Genomic DNA, 19,497 nt, shown 5'->3' on the forward strand with positions numbered 1-19,497 from the left:
CTGCAGGAGCAGAAAGGAAGCAGTGCATGACTCAAGAAACAAATTTACAGTCTATGTCAATGGATCATTTTAACCTAAGAAGCTGACAACTATAGCCTATAATTGTAACTATAATTTAATTCCTGTATTTCGTCTGGAAATTAAGGCATCTTGGTAATATCACTTTTAAAAAGTACATTAAGTCTGAGAAAGGATGATTTGTTATATCAAGTATAAGAATTATTCTTGTCATTAGTTGATTACTATTATTTGTTCTCTTCAAATAGGTGTAGTGGTTAGTCTATTGATTTTTAACTGCTATTGCTTCTATACCAAAAGTGCTCCTCCAGGGAATTACTATGCATTATTTGGCAGTAAGTTTCACTTTGGTTAATGAGTCTTTGTCCTGTCTATTATTCATTTGTTGTTGTTTAGTTGCTAAGTCATGTCCGACTCTTTTGCAACCCCATGGACTGTACCTTCCAGTCTGCTCTGTCCATAGGATTTCCCAGGCAAGAATACTGGAGTGGTTGCCATTCCATTCTCTAGGGGCTCTTTCTGACCCAGGGATCAAACCCACGTCTTCTGCACTGGCGGGCGGATTCTTTATCCCTGAGTGACCTGGGAAGCCCCTTATAAGTCATTAGGCTTTTTTTTTTTAATGATTTAAGTTTTAGAAGGACTTAAGGTTTAAATGATTTGTTTAAATGATTTAAGTTTTAGAAGAATTTAAGCTTTAGAAGGACTTCTTAGAAACAGAGTATAACCATAGGGTGTATTTTATATATTAGGTTTGTCCCAAAGTTTCTGAAGAATTTTCTTATTGTTGTTTCAGATGCTTTTCTCTCTATATCTCTGATTATGAAGTCTTTGTTGGGGAATGAATTTGGGATTTAAATAGTTGATGATTTGAACTATTTGTTGCTTAGCAAACAGAGATCAATGGAATAGATTCTGTTTGACTTTTAACCTATTATGGTGAATATTCTTCTTCCTGAAGACTTATTCCTGCTTTACTTCTTCCTGGAATTAAGTATAAAAATACAATTATAAGTAAATTTTAGTCAGAAAGTAATAAGCTATTATGAAATAATAATCTAGAAACTTAAAATCATTAAGAGCAGTTTTCAGTTTTAAAGCTGGAATTTCAAAATACTTTTTGAATTTATTTTATACTTTAATGAACATTTTCAAGTTAAAGCAGTATAATCCTGAGTATCCTGAGAAAAATGACTGGTCACTGCATTGAATAAAAATTATGAGTAGAACTGTGTTTTGTTTACCCTGTTTGCTTTTTTAAAGGAGCATTTTGCATTGTCTTTTAATGTAAAATATTTGCATTTAGCTTTTCCATATACTTCAGTAAGAAACTATTTCATGTCAGAAATCATTTCCCAAAACACATGACATAGATGATTGCCCTTTATTGTGGAAGTTCACATCAATTCCTTCAATCTTGTTTGAAATATCACATTAGTTATATCAGTACTCTTATTCTGATTTCTCTTTGATTTTCTGTCTGTATTTCACTTGCTCTGACTGTACTGAGCTATTCTCTCTGCCTGGTCTATATCCTTCTGGCTCACTACTAACAAAACCTGGCTGTGATTCTGAATCACTTATGGTACTTGTTGAAAATACTGATTCTTCAGCTTCACCCCAGAGAGTCTAATTCACTAAATCTGAAGTGAATCCTAGACATCAACTCTATATGTGATTCTGTGCACAACCAAGTTAGAAAGCACGGCTGTAGCTTTTACCTGACCTTCCAAATTCACTTTAATACTTCTTCAAAAAAGCATTTCCTGACCTTCTTGCTTGCTTTCATAGTATCCTTTGTATGTACTTTGATTACAAATGGTTATACTAATTATAGTATGTCTCCCTTATTAGATTATTAACTCCTTGAAGGGAACAAGGATTATCTTTTATTTCACTTTGTACTTATAGCATCCAGCACAGTGCCTGGATAGTAGGTGGTCAGTAGATGTTGGATAAATTATCTTGTGACTTGGAAATACTTTACCCAGTTCAGTCTCGTTCAGTTCAGTCGCTCAGTCGTGTCTGACTCTTTGCGACCCCATGGACTGCAGCACGCCAGGCCTCCCTGCCCATCACCAACTCCTGGAGTTCACTCAAACTCATGTCCATTGAGTTTTGTGGTACCATCCAACCATCTCATCCTCTGTTGTCCTCTTCTTCTCCTGCCTTCAATCTTTGCCAGCATCAGGGTCTTTTCAAATAAGTCAGTTCTTCGGATCAGGTGGCCAAAGTATTAACCAGTTATGCAAAGCAGACACAAGTTTGTACTTTAAAAGTAAGAACATTTCTGTCTTCTAAAGTGTTCATCTAGTTTTTAGCAAATTTATGTGTTATAAAAGACTTTTTAACACATAGGTTGTCAGAATTTTATAATACTATATCAAAATATTGATTCAGAGAGAGAATTTAATGGTTATGGGGGAAAAGAAAATGACGTGCTCACAAGATCTTCATAATTGCCCTCAACTTGTCTATTACCCTGTTCACATTTAAGTTCCACGGAGTTCAGCTGTCTTGTACTTTGTGCCCATGCTTTCTGTAACCTTACCCACCCACAGAGAGTTTGTTTTTCTTTGCTTGGTTTTAGCTTCCTGAAATATTTCACTATTTTTAGGAAATTCTGTGTCCTCAATTAATAGTTTTGGACTAAATCTCTGTTTTGCTACCTCCAGTATGCTTTATATGCTTAAGATGAGGAAGAGAAAAGGCGTTAAGCAGAGGTTAGGTTCTAAAATCAGTATGTGAAGCAAAAATGGAGCCAGTTATTCTTACAAGTTTCTTAAATAGCACATAAAGTACAATGTAGCATTATATTTCATCAAGTCTAACACAGCCAGTTTAGAGCAACGCTAGAACAAATTACTGTGTTCTTTTTCTTTGATGGAACATTCGATGAAGTGGTTTACTTCGGATTAAAGGACATATTATATGAAAAATAACCATATCTTTTTTAATGCTAGAATCGTGACGCTTGTGCTGTGAGAGGCACAAGAGAATTGAGACTGACTGAGAGAGTGTAGAATTATAGCTCCTATCTCATCTCATGTTGACTTTGGGGAATAAATGCTTGAGTAATTGGGTGGATGAAATCTGTCTCTTCTTTTATTTTTTTGGCTCAATGCATAAGAATTAAGTTTATGGAGTTAAATGTGTATATAATTATGTAGTTCTACCACAAGCTGGGTGGATATGAGTTTTTCTAACAATCTCTATCTTATAAATAATTTCTATAGTTAAATTCTGTAGCTTTTCTTTTTAAAATTTATCTTTTTATTGAGGTAGAGTTGATTTGCAATGTTGTATTAGTTTCAGCTGTATAGAATAGTGACTCAGTGATGGTCCAATAGCTATTCTGATACTTTTTTCCCCTTACTCTGTATTTTAATCTTTATATGAGATTAATATTCCTAATTTAAAAGCTTTATTCTCTCCGTATCCATAAATTCTTGCAAAACAAAGTACCGGTCCTTTATTCTGGAACTCAAGGCCTTTGTAGTCTGTCTATATCTAATATTCTGATCATTTCAGTTTTTTATACTTCCTTCTTGTAAGTCTCTATTGGCATCTGGCATTGCCTGACACTTGTTCTTTCGTCTATAGTTTTTTTCCTTCTTCCCTCCTTTCAGGTTTTCATGTGTGCAAATTCACGTCATACATTCGCTAAAGCTTTCTTGGTCCTTCTTATATAAATATTTTATTTATATTTCTGTCAAGGCACTTTTTTGTATGTATTAATCTTATTTCTTCAAGGCAGTTTCTGATACTATTTTGTGTATTCCAATACATTCTTTAGTATATTGTGCAAAGTTGAATGAATGAATGAATGGATAGTTATACTGAAGGCCCCTAGTTAAGTGGAATTTAATTGGTCTAGGATAGAAAGGAAATATTTATGAATATTGCTTGCTTATAGTTGTGTAAGATCTTGATTCATAAACTCCTTTGAGCTAAAACTGCTCTGTAGTAGATTTTATAACTATTTCCTGAGTCGTACTTTTGGGATCCATGGGTAGGATGATCTCACCAAGGGAACTTCAGATTCATTTCTTTGTATCAGATTAACTTCAACTTATTCTCTGTCTTCTTACTGTTTAAGTTCCTCAGGATGCACTTTTGTATTTTTGGTCAGTTGTCCCTTTTAACTTCTTTCTCAAGTAATAAATATTAGAATTATAAATGTGAGTTCCGATAATGTTGTAAATTAAAAAAAAAATCACTAACTGCCTATTATTGTTGTTTTTAAAGTCAGGTTGATAATATAGCTTTTGACTAACAATTCTTTAGGCTGCTGTGAATTAGATCTTGTACATAAGAGGGTATTGTGTAAGGTGGAGCATTAATAAGATACTTGAGGAATTTTCTTGTATAATTTTTCATTAAAATAATATGGAGAAGGCCATAGAAATAGTTTGGAGATACTTGTGGCTTTCCAATAAGGTCAGCCAAAATGGACCTCTATTTTTGGCCTCCTTTTCCACACCCTGCAGTATACATTCACTAGCCACCATAATTCAGATACTGTGATAGGCATTTTATAATGAATTATTGCATCTATCTCTTGAGACCTTTATGGGAGAACTCCCTAGCTACTATTTTCGTATTAAAAATTGTTACTCAGAATGGTTAAATGACTTGCTTAAGGTACATTAAAGGTACCACTAAATAATAAAACCAGAATTTGAATTCAGGTGTTGTGATTTTATGGCTGGAACATTTCTATTATTTCACAGCTGTCTCTTCCCTAAGAAATTACAACAGATAATATTTATGTAACATTTACAATTAGAGAATTCTTTTAATAACATGATCTTATTTTATTCTTATGACAGTCCTATAGAGGTTGGTATCATTATGCACAATGATCATTTAATACCTTATTTAATTAGAAATGTATATCTACATGATGAATGTAGTGCTTATGAAAATCATTAATATTAATTGAGTAATATAATGAATGCCTCTCCTGTTTTCTCATTTTTTAATTTTTTCCATAGCTTTTACTGTTGTCTGAGTCTTCATTATTTCATGCTTCATGTACTTCATGCCTCTGTACTTCAGCAGCTTTATAGCTGTTTATTCCTTGTTTCTAGCATCTTTCGCCCTCCAACTCATCCTACACACAGCTGTTAGAATTATCTTTCTCAGATATTGCTTTCATCTTTTAACTCCCATGATCAACAACCTGCAGTGACTGTTGTTTCTCTAAAACATTACATAAATTTCAACGAGCCTTCAGTCTTTATGGCTTTGTTAATAATAACTTACTATGTTCATCTATTAATTTGTTCTGATGTCTGCTACATAATACTTATTAACTCCTATTTCCATTTTTTTTAACTGTCCTTTCCTACCCATAAAGCTTTCTTTCTTTGTGTCGCTATGTAGAACTTTGTACAGGGCGATCACTGAGTGATATTTTTTTAAACCATTACCATTAATTTATAAAATTTTTCTCAATAATAAATATATATTTAAAATTTTATTCTACTGCTATTTTATTTTATAATTTTGCCTCATTTTTTGTGAACAAAAGAACTAAAACAGTAGTAAAATGCTTTGTAAATAATTTGTAATATATTATTGTAGTTATTGTCAAGATAATATTAACTTGTACCTTTGAGTGTTCTGCGTCTTGTCTTGTGTCATTTTCCAACAGTTCTTTCTCATATTTTGTAAAAATATAAATAATAATGTTTGAATATAGATCCTTATGTATTCTGAGCAGTCTTGTCATTTTATTCTCATGTTGGCAGCTGATCTGTCTACCACTCCATGTGATGTTCTTGGTGAAGTACATAATATCTTGAGTTGGTAAACATTTAGAATAGTTAAGAAGCCAAAATGTGCTCTGAGAAGGAGAATAGTGACGATGGTAAAGGGAACATTTTGGCCACTACTGTTGTGCTCTCACATTTAGCTAAGATCCATTTGTAAGACTAAGAAGACCATTAAGGGTTTTATGGAGCAAAGGGAAAATTTCTTCATTGATTTCTAAACAGATAGGAGCACTATGCATGGACTGCTGAAATGAGTGATGCTTTTTCTTGATCAATACCACAATGTCTTCATTCCTGACACTATCTTCATATCTGGTAACTTGATTTCCTTGACTTTGTTCTTCTTTGGAACTGTCTTGGCTATTCTTGGGTCTTGTTCTTCAATATTAAGTTTACAATCAGCTTGTCAAGTTCTTAAAACCCTGTTTGGATTTTGATTTGCATTAAAGTAGATTAATTTAAAGAGAGTGGACTTCTTTATGGTATTAAATCATTCGATTTATGAAAAGGTATATTTTCATTTAATTATATGTTTAATAGCTTTCAACTAAGCCTTATAATTTTGAATTTTTAGTTTTCGGTAGAATTTGTAGTTGTCAGTTTTTTTCTTTTTTTGGTTGATTCTGTAAGTGGTACCCTTTACAAATACGTTTTCTTACTTCTGTTGTGCTTGCAACACAAACAGAAGTTTGTGGATTGGAAAAATTAATATTGTTAAAATGTCTGTGCTACCCAAGTGTCTGTACGACCCAGTGCAATCCCTGTCAAAATTCCAATGACATTTTTCACAGAAATAGGAAAAATAACCCTAAAGTTTGTATAAAAGCTTAAAAGACCCCAAGTAGTCAAAGCAGTCTTGAGAAAGAAGAACAAACTAGGGGCATCACACGCCCTGATTTCAAACTACATTGTAAAACTGTAGTAATCAAAGCAGTATGAAAATGTTAGCTACTTAGTTGTGTCTGTCTCTTTGTGACCCCATGTACTGTAGCCCACCAGGCTGCTCTGTTCATGGAATTCTCCAGGTAAAAATACTGGATTGGGTTGCCATTTCCTTCTCCAGGGGATCTTCCGACCCAGTGGTCAAACCTGGGTCTCCTGTGTTGCAAGCAGATTCTTTATCATCTGAGCCATCAGAGAATCAAAGCAGTATAGAATTGGTATAAAAACAGTTGCATAGACCAATGGAACAGACTAGAGAGCCCAGAAATAAATTCATGCATATATGACTAGTTAATTTATGGCAAAGAAGCCAAAAATATACAATGGAGAAAGAGCAGTTTCTTCAATAAATGGTGCTGGGAAAACTAAACAACTACATATAGAAAACTGAAATTAGAACATCTTCTCACACCATATAGAAAAATAAAATGGATTAAGGACTTGAATGTAAGACCTGAAACCATTAAACTCCTAAAGGAAAACATTGGCAGTAAGCTCTTGGATGTCAATTGTAGTGATGAATTTTTGGGGGTTTGACTCCAAAAGCAAAAATCAACAAATGAGACTACATCAAACTAAAAGTACAGGACAGGGAACCATCCACAATGAAAAGGCAATCTACTGAATGGGAGAAAATATTTGCAAATCACATATCTGATAAGGGGTTAATGATCAAAATATATAAAGAACTCATAAACTGAATGGGCTTCCCAGGTGGCACTAGTGGTAAAGAACCTGCCTCCCATTGCAGGAGACATAAGAACCGGGGATTCTATCCCTAGGTCAGGAAGATCCCCTGGAGGAGGACACGGCAACCCACCCCAGTATTCTTGCCTGGAAAATCCCATGGACAGAGGAGCCTGGAGGGCTGTAGTCGAAGGGTTGCAAAGAGTTGGACACGACTGAAGTGACTTAGCACGCACCCATAAACTGAATAGTAAAAAAAACAATCCAATCAAAAAATGAGCAGAGGGGACGTCTCTGGTGGTCAGTAAAGAATCTGCCTGCCAATGCAGGGGATATGGGTTCAGTCCCTGTTCCAGGAAGATTTCGCATGCCATGGGCAACTGAGCCCCATGCCACAATTCCTGAAGTCTGCATGTTCTAGAGCCTGTACTCCTTAACTAGAGAAGCCACCGCAATGAGAAGCCCCACACCTTGACTAGAGATTAGCCCCTGCTTTCCACAACTGGAGAAAGCCCGTGTGCAGCAACAAAGACCCAGTGCAGCCAAAAAGTAAATAAAAAACTAAAATTTTAAAAATGAGCAGAAGATCTGAACAGACATTTTCCAAAGAAGATATAATGAAAATGGGTTAGTTGCTCAGTCGTATCCGACTCTTTGTGACCCCATGGACTGTAATCCACCAGGCTCCTCTGTCCATGGAATTCTCCAGGCAAGAATACTGGAGTAAGTAGCCACTTCTTCCTCCAGGGGATCTTTCCGACACAGGGATCGAACCCAAGTGTCCTGCATTGCAGGCTGATTCTTTACCATTTGAGCCACCATATACTGATGGCCAGTGAATACATGAACAGGTGCTTAACGTCACTAAGCATCAGGGAAATACAAACAAAAACCTCAGTGAGATATTACTGTAAATAATCTAGAGATGATGGAAAGTATAGAGAGAATGTTGATGTGTAGGTTACATGCAAATACCAAGGCATTTTGTATATAGAATGTGAACATCTGTGGATTTTAGTAATTTTAGTAATCACAGGGATTCCTGGAACCAACCCCTTGCCAGCCAACCAAGGGACAACTGTATTGGGGAAGCAATAAAAGGAGCCTGATGCATTTGATATCATATGACTTGGGGTAGGTGCTAGGTTGTTCTGAGAAATAGGAGGGAAGAAAGACAATTGGTGGGGTGGAATACACACTAATTTACTTCTCTTCCTACCTTCTTTCTTTTTTCCTTTCCTTCTTCCTCCCTCCCCTTTTCAACCAGCAGATATGTATTGAGAGCATATGGTGTTTCGAATACACTTGCCAAATTTTGTAATTTCAACTGATGTGGAGATACAGGGAGAGAAAAGCGCAGAGAAGGAAACTATAATTTCCATGGAAAACCTAAGTGTTTGACTGATGGCAGTGGGAGGGACCTCAAAATAAGTCAGACTCAACTCGACATTTCATCAGGGAAAGTGGTGATAATAATAAGTATTTCTAAGAAATTTCTGAGGAATTTCTTGTGGAAATTTGATAGAAATAATGTTGTAGTTCTGTCTCGTTATGTCTGACTCAGGAGGTGTTAAAAGGATAAGTGAAATTAACATTTGTGAGCATAATTTAATTTCTTTGGAGAAAAGATATTTCACAGAGTTTTATATTGATGGTTTACAAGAATTTGACCTTAGCTTGAGTGGGAGATTACTCAAGTCCGTAAAAGGTAACCTGACATTAAATCCTTATACCTACCCATTAACTTATATTTAATTATATCCATCTCCAAGTCTTCAAATCATGAAATTGAGATGTTATTCTAGAAAGTAGAACCCATATTAGTCAGAAATTAATTTACCTAAACTGTTCTTCTCCACCATACTGGAAGCAAAGACAATCAAATAAGAGCATATAAGGGAGCTTATTCTACAAATATATTTTTGGATTTATTCTGGATAAGTAAAAGCTAACTTAATATTCTGTAGCTCTTCTATCTATATTGTTATACTTAATAAAAATAGATATTAAAATACTAACTTTGATCTACTGATAAAGAATTTTAGTAGATTGCACTTATTCAAGAAAGCAGTTTAGATACTGTCTTTTTTCCCCCCATTTTGTTATTTATGTAGATGTTTAGCTCTTGCAGCACAGACACGTTTGAGAGTGATATTCTCTAAATACAGAAGTTGCTTGCTGTTACAAGCTCCATGCTGCTTTTGTTTTCTGATCTGCACTGCATCTTCATGTTTCATTCTCCCTTCTTGCTAGGGCAGCAAACAGTGGAGTTCTTCCAAGACTTGCCACACAGTGAGCATCTGTACAATAACAATGTTCTTCATAAAACTTGATTTTCCCAAGACTTAACTGGTCATCAGCAATATGGTTGGATGGTACATTTTCATCCAAAGGACAGTCAGGAACATGGATACCTTCTTTTCCCAAAGAGCAGTGTTCTGCTTCACATTGCTTCACATACTCTTATTAATACTGTTGTGGTAATCCACATTTCTTCAGTTTCTCCATAATTTTGGTTGGATTGTGTAATAAGAAAAGTCATGTGCTTGTATGTGACTTCCATGGGAGTTGGACATTTCATGCAAGACATTAATTTAGTCAAAAAATACTCATTAAGGCTGTGAAAGAATTAAATACAGAAATGATGTAAAGTAACTTGAGTTGGAAAATGGCTTGTGGATTCAATTCAACACTTCTGGATCCAGGGAACTGCTCTAACTCAGCTTCTTGGTGAAGTGGTAATAAATTTCTGTAGCTTTCTTGTCCTCATAAAGGTCATGCTGTGCTTGGCAGTAATCTTCACTTACCTTCAGAAACTCCGTAAATGTGTGATGACAGAAAGGAGTACATTTACTCATTGAAAACTGTGGCCTAGTCATACAGTGGGTACCACAGTGGCAGTGACACAGGTAGCTGTGGCTGTGCTGCAGGGTGGAGGCAGTGCAGGTGTTAACAGAGACAGCGGGTACTGAAAAAAAGTTGAAATCAGAACGTTCCATTCCCTGAGTATTTGTTGTCAGATTTTATTGTAATTAAAAAAAGATTTTGGGAAGATTTTTTCAGTGTTTTTTTTTTTTAAAGGTGAAAACAGACTTAAAAATTTGTAGCTCTAAAATTAAATGATTTGTTTATTTAAAAGTTTAAAAATGTTTGTATTGAAGTTTAAAGCATAAATTTCATCGAGCCATGAAAAATGGAAATACTGAAATGAGATCCGTATGAGGAAAGTACCTGCATGCCTGCTACGTTGCTTCAGTTATGTCTGACTCTTTGTGACCCCATGGACTGTAGCCCGACAGGCTCCTCTGTCCATGTAATTCTCCAGGCAGGAATACTGGAGTGGGTTGCCATGCCCTTCTTCAGAGGATCTTCCCGACCCAGGGATCAAACCCGTGTCTCTTACATCTCCTGCATTGGCAGGCGGGTTCTTTACCAATAGTGCCATCTGGAAGCCCATGAGGAACGTGATGTCCCCTTAATATTTGTTGATGTGAGTATAGAAATTATTAGAGGTTTTGGCTCTGCTCACTATAAGGCAACTTATTCCATTCTGCCAAAGAATGTAGGAGTAGTGGGTGGAACATATGCGGGCTCTGAAGTTAAATCTCATATCTTCTGCTTATCAGTTATGCAGCTTTGGACAAGTGATCTGCCCTCACTGAATTTCCTTACCTTTAGAATGAAGACAAAAATAGTCTTCACAAGATTGTTGTGATATAATGAGAATTAAGTATCTGAAAAGACTGCAGCACAGTGCCTATCACACTGTAAACTCAACAGATACTTGTTTCCATCATCCTGTTACCTTACCTTGTTTCCATTTTCCCATAACTTCTAATCTTATTTTTTCATAATCTTATTCCAATATGGAATCCAAATTTGACAGTTTGGGTAAAATAGTGTCTGTATAGTTTAATATGGAATGGTTAAATCATGTCAATTAACATCATTATATTGCTTTAAAATTGTTGAATTATTTTTAGTTGATATTTACTATTACCTTCTAGTTAATTAGCCTTTCATTTTGTCTGTAATAGTTTCCATTTTATACTTTTCCTCTTTAATTTTTGTCCTAGTTGACTTTTATGATCAAAGTGAAGGACAGAAATGGTGGTAACTCTTCACCATCAGTGTAGTGTGTCTATATTTTATCCTTTCTAAAAAAGATTTTTAAAAAACTGATGAAAGTGATAACTTCAGAAGAAACATAGCCAAGTCTTCTTAATGAATAACTAAACTTATTTCTTAAGAATATCTTTCTTAGTGCCCAGAGAAAATAAGAGGACCTTTTTATTTGCTTGCTATTTGTGAAGAGATATGTACCAGAGAAGGCTTATTAGTGATGTTTGCAAATATTTTTCTGGCAAAATGTGCAATCTAGGCTTTGTGGTTAAGTCCTAGGAAACTGTGTATAGTATTCTAATGAAGTTACATGTAGACTTTTAAAGAAAGGAAAGCAGTGCTTATGAACAGAAACTGAGAGACTTGAGAGAGCATTGAAGATCTCCTGTGATCCTCCGATCTCCAGCTGCTGTAATTTTGGCTACTGTCTAGAATAGGATGGTGATATTACTGAAGATAAGCTTAGTGTAGCTCTGGTTGCTAAAGATGCTCTAAGGTAGTATTATCTGACTAGTTATATGGATATAGTATGTATAGCAATTTTCAATGAATTGTTTAAAAACACTTTTTATCAATACAGTAATTTATTTAAATTTCATTTAGTGGAAAAATTTTATTGTGGTAGTACCAGCCTGTTATAGATGAAAAGGTATGCTTTTTGAAGCTTTGTACTCTAATTGTCTAGAGCAGTGAAAAATTTTATATCTATGTAAAATTTATTTTTGTACCCATTGGTTACTGCTTCCTGACTGGGCCAAGGATGAATTTCAGAGGGGAGGGTAAAGAATGACTGAGCAGCCCTGATGCAGGGCTTTACCTGTTCCTTCAGTGTTGTTGTTTAGTCACTGAGTTGTGTCCAACTCTTTTGCGACCCCCTAGACTGCAGCCTGCCAGGCTCCTCTATCCATGGGATTTCCCAGGCAAGAATACTGGAGTAGGTTGCCATTTCCTTCTCCACGGAATCTTCCTGACCCAAGAATCAAACCCACGTCTCCTGCATTGGGAGGCAGATTCTTTACCACTAAGCAACCAGAGAAGCCCTCCTTTAATGTTAGGCAAATGTAATAATGGGGAAGTATTTGTTTTGGATTGTTTTCCTCTCACATGCTTCTAGAATTGGGTTTCATGTCTTGTTTTTGGAGAGGTTTTAAAATTTTATTTTTGTATTGATCTTTAAAATCTGTTTCAGCATGATCATGATTCTGTTAGATCGGACAACAAATAGTGGCAAGAGAAGAAAATACTAGCAGTTTCTTTTTCTTTTAATCTATAAAGGAAAAAAGTTATGCTTCACTAATATTTATTATATATATTTAAAGTAGTGAATATGACTGACAGATTAGTAGATACATATATTGGTGTGTCCTCTAATTTTTTTTTTTAACTGACAAGAGGAAATGTATGATTTAAACTACTATTATATTATGGAAACTACTTATATAATTAAGCACTGTATTTGTTTCAAACCCAGTTTGAACTTTATACAATTTCAGTGCTTATCTTTTCTTTTGGTTTTGTATTGAGAGAAGGCCATATTACCCTATGCTTGTGTGATGTAGGTTCTGCAGGACCTCAATAAAGTGAGAGAATTGAGTCATAACACATGGTAGTATAGGATTTCCAGAGTATAAGAATAATATATTCTTCTATCAGTTGGACATATTTGAGAGATTTTTATCTTAATTTTAATAAGGTAACAAAGCAACTTGCTATCATTGTTTATAGGAATGTAGTAACATGTCTTCAGTGTAGATTTTTTTTTTTTTTTTTTTGGTCTTGATCCTAGCAATGATTGTTTAACACATTCACAGTGAAGACTTAAATAACTGCTGTGATGCTAGCCTGATGTTCAGTGAAAAAGACACTTTAAGGAGACAAGTTAGATCTTATGATAACTGTTGTTCAAAGACTGTTTGTTGGCAGAGACTTAGTTAAATATCAGATCTGATTATTCCAAATAGTAAACAGAGCCTAGAAGTTATGAATTGCATTTTGTGCAAATACTTTTGTGAGCAGATGTTTTCTGTATCTTCAAATTATATTGTAGTGTGGATGTCAAAATACAGAAAAAACTCTCTTTCTCCTGTTAAATACATCAGCAGTCATTTGAAGTGGAGTGAGGTTGCTTAGTCGTGTCTTGACTCTTTGCAACCCCATGGACTGTAGCTTGCCAGGCTCCTCTGTCCATGGGATTTTCCAGGCAAGAATACTTGAGTGGGTTGCCATTTCCTTCTCCAGGGGATCTTCCCGATCCAGGGATTGAACCCGGGTCTCCCGCACTGCAGGCAGACTCTTTACCATCTGAGCCACCAGGGAAGCCAGAAGTCATTTAGTTTTAGCAAAATAGTATCATCTTTCAAATAGAGTTAGTGTTCTTAGAGTATTATTAGTTTGGTAGATTTGTTAGAATCTAATTTATAATTTTGTGTTTATTTGTAGTTTTATAAACCTAAGAAAGCATATTAGAAAGCAGAGAACATCACTTTGCTGACAAAGGTCCATATAGTTAAAGCTTTGGTTTTTCCAGTAGTCATGTACGGATGTGAAAGTTGGACCTTAAAGAAGGCTGAGCACTGAAGAGTTGATGCTTTTGAACTGTGATGCTGAAGAAGACTCTTGAGAGTCCCTTGGACTACAAGGAGATCAGAGCAGTCAATCCTAAAGGAAATCAGCCCTGAATATAATGAATATTGCAAGGATTGATGCTGAAGCTCCAACACTTTGGCCACCTGATGCGAAGAGCTGACTCATTGGAAAAGACCCTGATGCTGGGAAAGATTGAAGACAAAAGGAGAAGAGGGCGGCAGAGGATGAGATGGTTGGATGGCATCACTGACTCAGTGGACATGAATTTGAGCAAACTCTGGGAGATAGTGAAGGACAGGGAAGCCTGGTGTGTTGCAGTCCATGAGGTTGCAAAGGCGTGACTTAGTGTCTGACAATAACAACAGCAAATAATTTTATAAGAAATATAAACCTAAGGAGTTTAGTTTCATTATATATTTAAATATCATGTATATAAATGGAGGCTTCCCGGGTGGCGCTAGTGGTAAAGAACTCACCTGCCAATGCAGGAGACATGAGAGATGTGGGTTCTGTCCCTGAGTTGGGAAGATCCCCTGGAGAAGGAAATGGCAACCCACTCCGGTATTCTTGCCTGGAGAACTCCATGGACAGAGGAGCCTAGTGGGCTACAGTTCATGGGGTCGCAGAGAGTCAGATATGACTGAACGACTAACACTTCACTTTCATATATAAATGATTTGACACTTGGACCAAGTCAGATTTTTTTTCCTCCAGACAAGAGTTCTGAATATTTCTTAACTTTTAGAAACATTGCATTAGAATATATGGTTGAATTTGTAGACTTTTGAAATCCGTCTATTTTTTGTCCTGTTTTTCATATATTATCTCTAGATACCATGATTTTTTATGATATATTGATTATGTTAACCAAAGGTTATAGCACTTACATTGAAGCTCAAAATTATCTATGAGAAAAGTGTTGATTGAATTTATTATTTTATGCTGAAGTGACTACTTCTTTATGAAATTGACATTTAATTTCAAGGAATGAAATTAACCTTCAACTGAAAACATAGCCTAAAGGAATAATCTTATTTTTATATTGAGATTTATAGGTCAGTTCATTTTTGTTTAATAGTGGTTTTATAACAAAAAAGGTATGATTGCTAATAACTTAATATAAATCATTTTAAGTTATTAAGATGAAAAGATATATTTTCCATTTTAAGAGCAATAACTTTAACCATTTTGTACAAATGAATCAGTAACAGCTGAAGATCTGATCTTTGAATGTGGCAGGGCTGCAGCCCTTTCAAAATAGAAACTTAGCCAATTTTTAAGAAAAATCACAATGTTTCAGTTCTGAACTTTAATGTATTTGGAACATATGCAGAAGAACATTTTCTTCTTGCTATCTCCTGCCAGACTAATTATGTATGCCACATTAATTTTTCCCTTATGTTTGGGAAGCTCAAGTATATGGTAGAATAAAGAATTGCCTGATTCATGTTCACTTGTTTTAATGGTAAGATCAAGATGAGAAGCATTTAAGAGAGACGTAATTTTCTCTCAAAAGAAAATGAACACAAAAAATGAAAATGTTTCATTCACTCGGTGAGTGTTTCTTGAATGTCTACTATATACCAGGCTCTATTCCTAAGCCTGAGTGATACAGCAGTGAAGGACAGAAAAAGCCCCTGCCCTCAGAGAAGTGCTCATATTCTAATAGTGTTGGTGATGGGAAATGATTTCAGATTTGTAAATGACCTGTATAAAAGAAAACATGTAGTGAGAACAGAGGGCTTTAGCTGAGATTGGAATGATAGGAAGATTTGGGAGGAAAGAAGTCTAAATTTGGTCAGTAGCCCCTGAATTGGAAAAGGCTTGGCATATTCCTGAACAGTCTGGAAGGAGCATAATGAACATGGGTGTTAGGGGTGAAGCTGAGAGAGAGAGAGAGACAGAGACCGAGACCGCATTAAGCCTTGCAGACCATGTAAGGAGTTTCTGATTATAATGGGGAGTCCTTGAAAGATTTTAAGTGAGAAAGTTTAATGATTTGACTTGTTTAAGGAAGGTCTCTCTGGTGGCTCTAAGGAGAACAAACCATAGGAGGATGGGAGTGGAAACAGGAAGCCAGATGGGAGCTATTCCAGCATCTAGTCCAGCATCATCTAGCGATGATGGTGGCTGATGTCAGGGGGGTGGAGTGGAGCCAGTGAAGAATGATTGCACTGGAGATGTGTGTTCCTGTGGTACAGAGACTGCACTTGCTGATGGATTGTATGTTTTCATACTCAAGTGTTTGAGATTCTGAAAAGTAAAATTTTTGGACTATCACAGTTTAACTCTGTAAGTCCTGAGAGTGTCAGTTATTACTAAAATTAAAAGCAGTGTTTGGGGAGGACAGTATAGCTCTTTCATCTTAGCTTCCTTTTGCTACATGGCATAAAGTATACTGTGTTGGAAAAAAAATTAAGTTAGTAACTCCCAGTTCTGTGGATAAGTTCATGCCAGATTGTTCTGGTTTCTTTTCTTTGAAACTTACACTACATAGGGACATATTAAAAAATTTTTTTAATACAAGCACTTTTAAATATGTGCTCAATAATTGTTTTGGGTTATTTTTTAATAAAGAATGAAAATAATTGCCACATGATATAAATAAAATATGGGCTTTCCAGGTGGTGCTAGTGATAAAGTACTCTCCTACCAATACAGGAGACATAAGAGACATGGGTTCCATCCCTGGGTTGGGAAGATCCCCTGCAGGGGAGGACATGGCAACCCACTCCAGTATTCTTGCCTGGAGAATCCCATGGACAGAGGAACCTAGCAGGCTACAGTCCATAGGGTCGCAAAGAGTTGGACACTACTAAAGTGACTTAGCACATAAATAAAGTATATCTTTTAAACTTTTTGGTTTTATTGAAATAGTATATTTACTAAAATTTTCTTTTCCTAGCCACATTGTTCTGATGCTTGCAGATGATATGGCATGCAACCCTAGAAATCCTAAACCAGCTACAGTGTATAGTCACAAGAATATGGAACTGAATGTGTATGGAGATGATGTAGAAGTGGATTATAGAAGTTATGAGGTAAAATGTTTAATGTGGCAACATTTTTGAAATGTAGCTTTCATTTTTAAGCTTTAACATAGTGGTAGAATAAAATAATCTTATTCTTTTTCTTTAAACCTTGTACAGTTGTCACTGTAGCCTTGACAATCTGCAGTTTCTGGAGTTCATATTAAGGAAACTATATGAGTAAAAGTATCACAGCATGAAAATTTCATATATGTGTCTAGGATAGAACAACTTTATCTTGGCTTCTGTATTATTTTATTGAGGTTTAATGTATCAACTTCCTTTTATAGTAAGTGTATTCTTTGTTTTTCATATTTGATCTAAAATTTCAAGTTTTATATTTTCAGTAAATATATTAATTATGGAAATATTAAAATGACTGATACTACTTAAAGGTAACCACTTTTAATATGCCTCTAGTGTTTTTATGCACATGATTAAAAATAAATTTTAAAAAATGGCGCTGTACTTTATTTTCTGCCTTTGAAACTTTATTTCAAATTTAATAGATTGTATGTTTAACATTTCAAGTCTTTCTTGATGAAGTCTTCCTCAGTAATCCTTCCCCTTTTACTAAGCCTACCAAAAGTAAGACACAGTTTCCCATGTTCCCAGACCTGTTTTGAAGAAATTAATATCTTTTCCCAGGCTGCAAGTTCCTTAAGGACATGTATCTTCTGTGTCTTATACCTATTGAGTTCTTACAGCCCTCTGAAGGCACTCAGAAATGTTTGCTCAACACTTAAATGTTTGTGAATGTTGGACTTTTTCTTGTTTTTTTTTTGTCATTGTAAAATGTAGACCAAGTACTTCCCTTCTTTGTTAGCCAACAGTAAGTCCTGTTAAAAGAAACACCATTTTGGAAAATGTAAACCAAACAACTGACACATACACCCACAGACTCACACACGTAGACACTTACATACTCACCTAGGGAAGAGTTGAACAAGAAAGCTGGGTTGATTTTCTGCTTTTTAAATTTAGATCTGTGTAATATAACTTGAAATTAGCATTATACTTCCAAGAACTTAAATATCTTTCAAAGCATCCTGGGGATGTAGAAATTCCTGGTTGGAAAATCTGGCTTGCAGTGTTATGAATTTTTTTATGTAATGAAGTTACCTCTAATGAAATTTAAGTAACAAAATCCATTAAAGAATTAAAGATGCATAATTTGGGGGTTATTTATGAATCTATCCTTATGGTTTTATTTTTATGATTTATTATGGACCTGTCTTTTGTTGTTGATCTAGAATTGACTAAGTAGTTATATGTACTAGTTGCAGTAGTTATAATATTGTTGAATTTGTTTATATTTCTATATTTTATATCTTCCCAAAGAATTGTCTGTGAAGACAGATTAATAATCTGTTTTCAGTTTTTGGCAATACTTTGTATAGCATTTGAACTTTTAAAATTTATAATGAGCTTAATTTTCCCAAAACTAGTTTTTTGTTGGTTTTTAGTATTTTGTAAAGAATGGAAACAAAGTTATTTTGAGGTGTATATTTAAATAAATATATTTTAATTGAATTATATTTCTCTTTTTAAGTTTTATTTTTAATTTATGCTGAGTAATACATAGAGAAAAAAGAAGCAAAGTTTTTAACAGTAGGAAAAACAATTGATAGGTTTACCCAAGTTCTATTTCATCTGATTTTCTCATTTTTTTCCTCAGGTAACCGTGGAGAATTTTTTACGGGTGTTAACTGGGAGGATTCCATCTAGCACGCCTCGGTCAAAACGTCTTCTTTCTGATGATCGGAGCAATATTCTTATTTATATGACAGGTAATTTTTCAATTTAGATATTTAATGATAGAATATGCTGACTCTTTTTCAGAAAGGAATTTGCATGGAAAGAAATTTAAATACCTTATTTTTGGCTAAAATAGTTTGTTATGAAGTTCTCTTTTCTCATAATGTGTAACAACTTGAAGTGATACTTGAAAACAGTGTATTACTTATCAGCTGATGATAAAACAGGGGCAGAATGATTTTTAGATGTCATACAGCAAGAGAGTGACTCTTACTTAGTGGTTTACTTTTCTTTATCATGGTGCATTTATTTATAACTTTAAGAATTCCGTCAATTTATAAACTTTATAAATTAACCCAGCAGAGTTAATGAAGTCAGGAAACTTGATTTTTGTCTACTTGACATGTACAAGAAATTTTCACTCTTCTGTGGCAAATAGGATGAAGGTATAGTCTTATAGCTTGGCTTTATTTGATGTACTAAATAAAGGTTTTATTTATATTTCCTCCCTCATTAGACACAACTCTATAGCAGGGCACTCACCACTCTAGTCAGACACTTATGTGCAGTGTACA

General features: G+C 35.0%; 1 protein-coding gene across 2 annotated transcripts in view; it reads left to right on the forward strand.

Moving 5' to 3' along the window:
- PIGK (phosphatidylinositol glycan anchor biosynthesis class K) overlaps nucleotides 1–19,497 on the forward strand; it is a 122,266-nt gene that overhangs the window by 9,579 nt on the left and 93,190 nt on the right. Inside the window, exons 4-5 of one of the 2 annotated variants that reach the window (XM_081491865.1) lie at nucleotides 17,041–17,176; nucleotides 18,843–18,954. In XM_081491865.1, the coding sequence (XP_081347991.1) occupies nucleotides 17,041–17,176; nucleotides 18,843–18,954 (248 nt within the window). The remainder of the gene's footprint in view (nucleotides 1–17,040; nucleotides 17,177–18,842; nucleotides 18,955–19,497) is intronic. The other variant, XM_081491866.1, reaches the window with a different exon arrangement.

Source organism: Giraffa tippelskirchi, chromosome 5 (genome assembly GCF_054371585.1).
Source record: "Giraffa tippelskirchi isolate mGirTip1 chromosome 5, T2T-mGirTip1v1.2.pri, whole genome shotgun sequence".
NCBI lineage: Eukaryota > Metazoa > Chordata > Mammalia > Artiodactyla > Giraffidae > Giraffa > Giraffa tippelskirchi.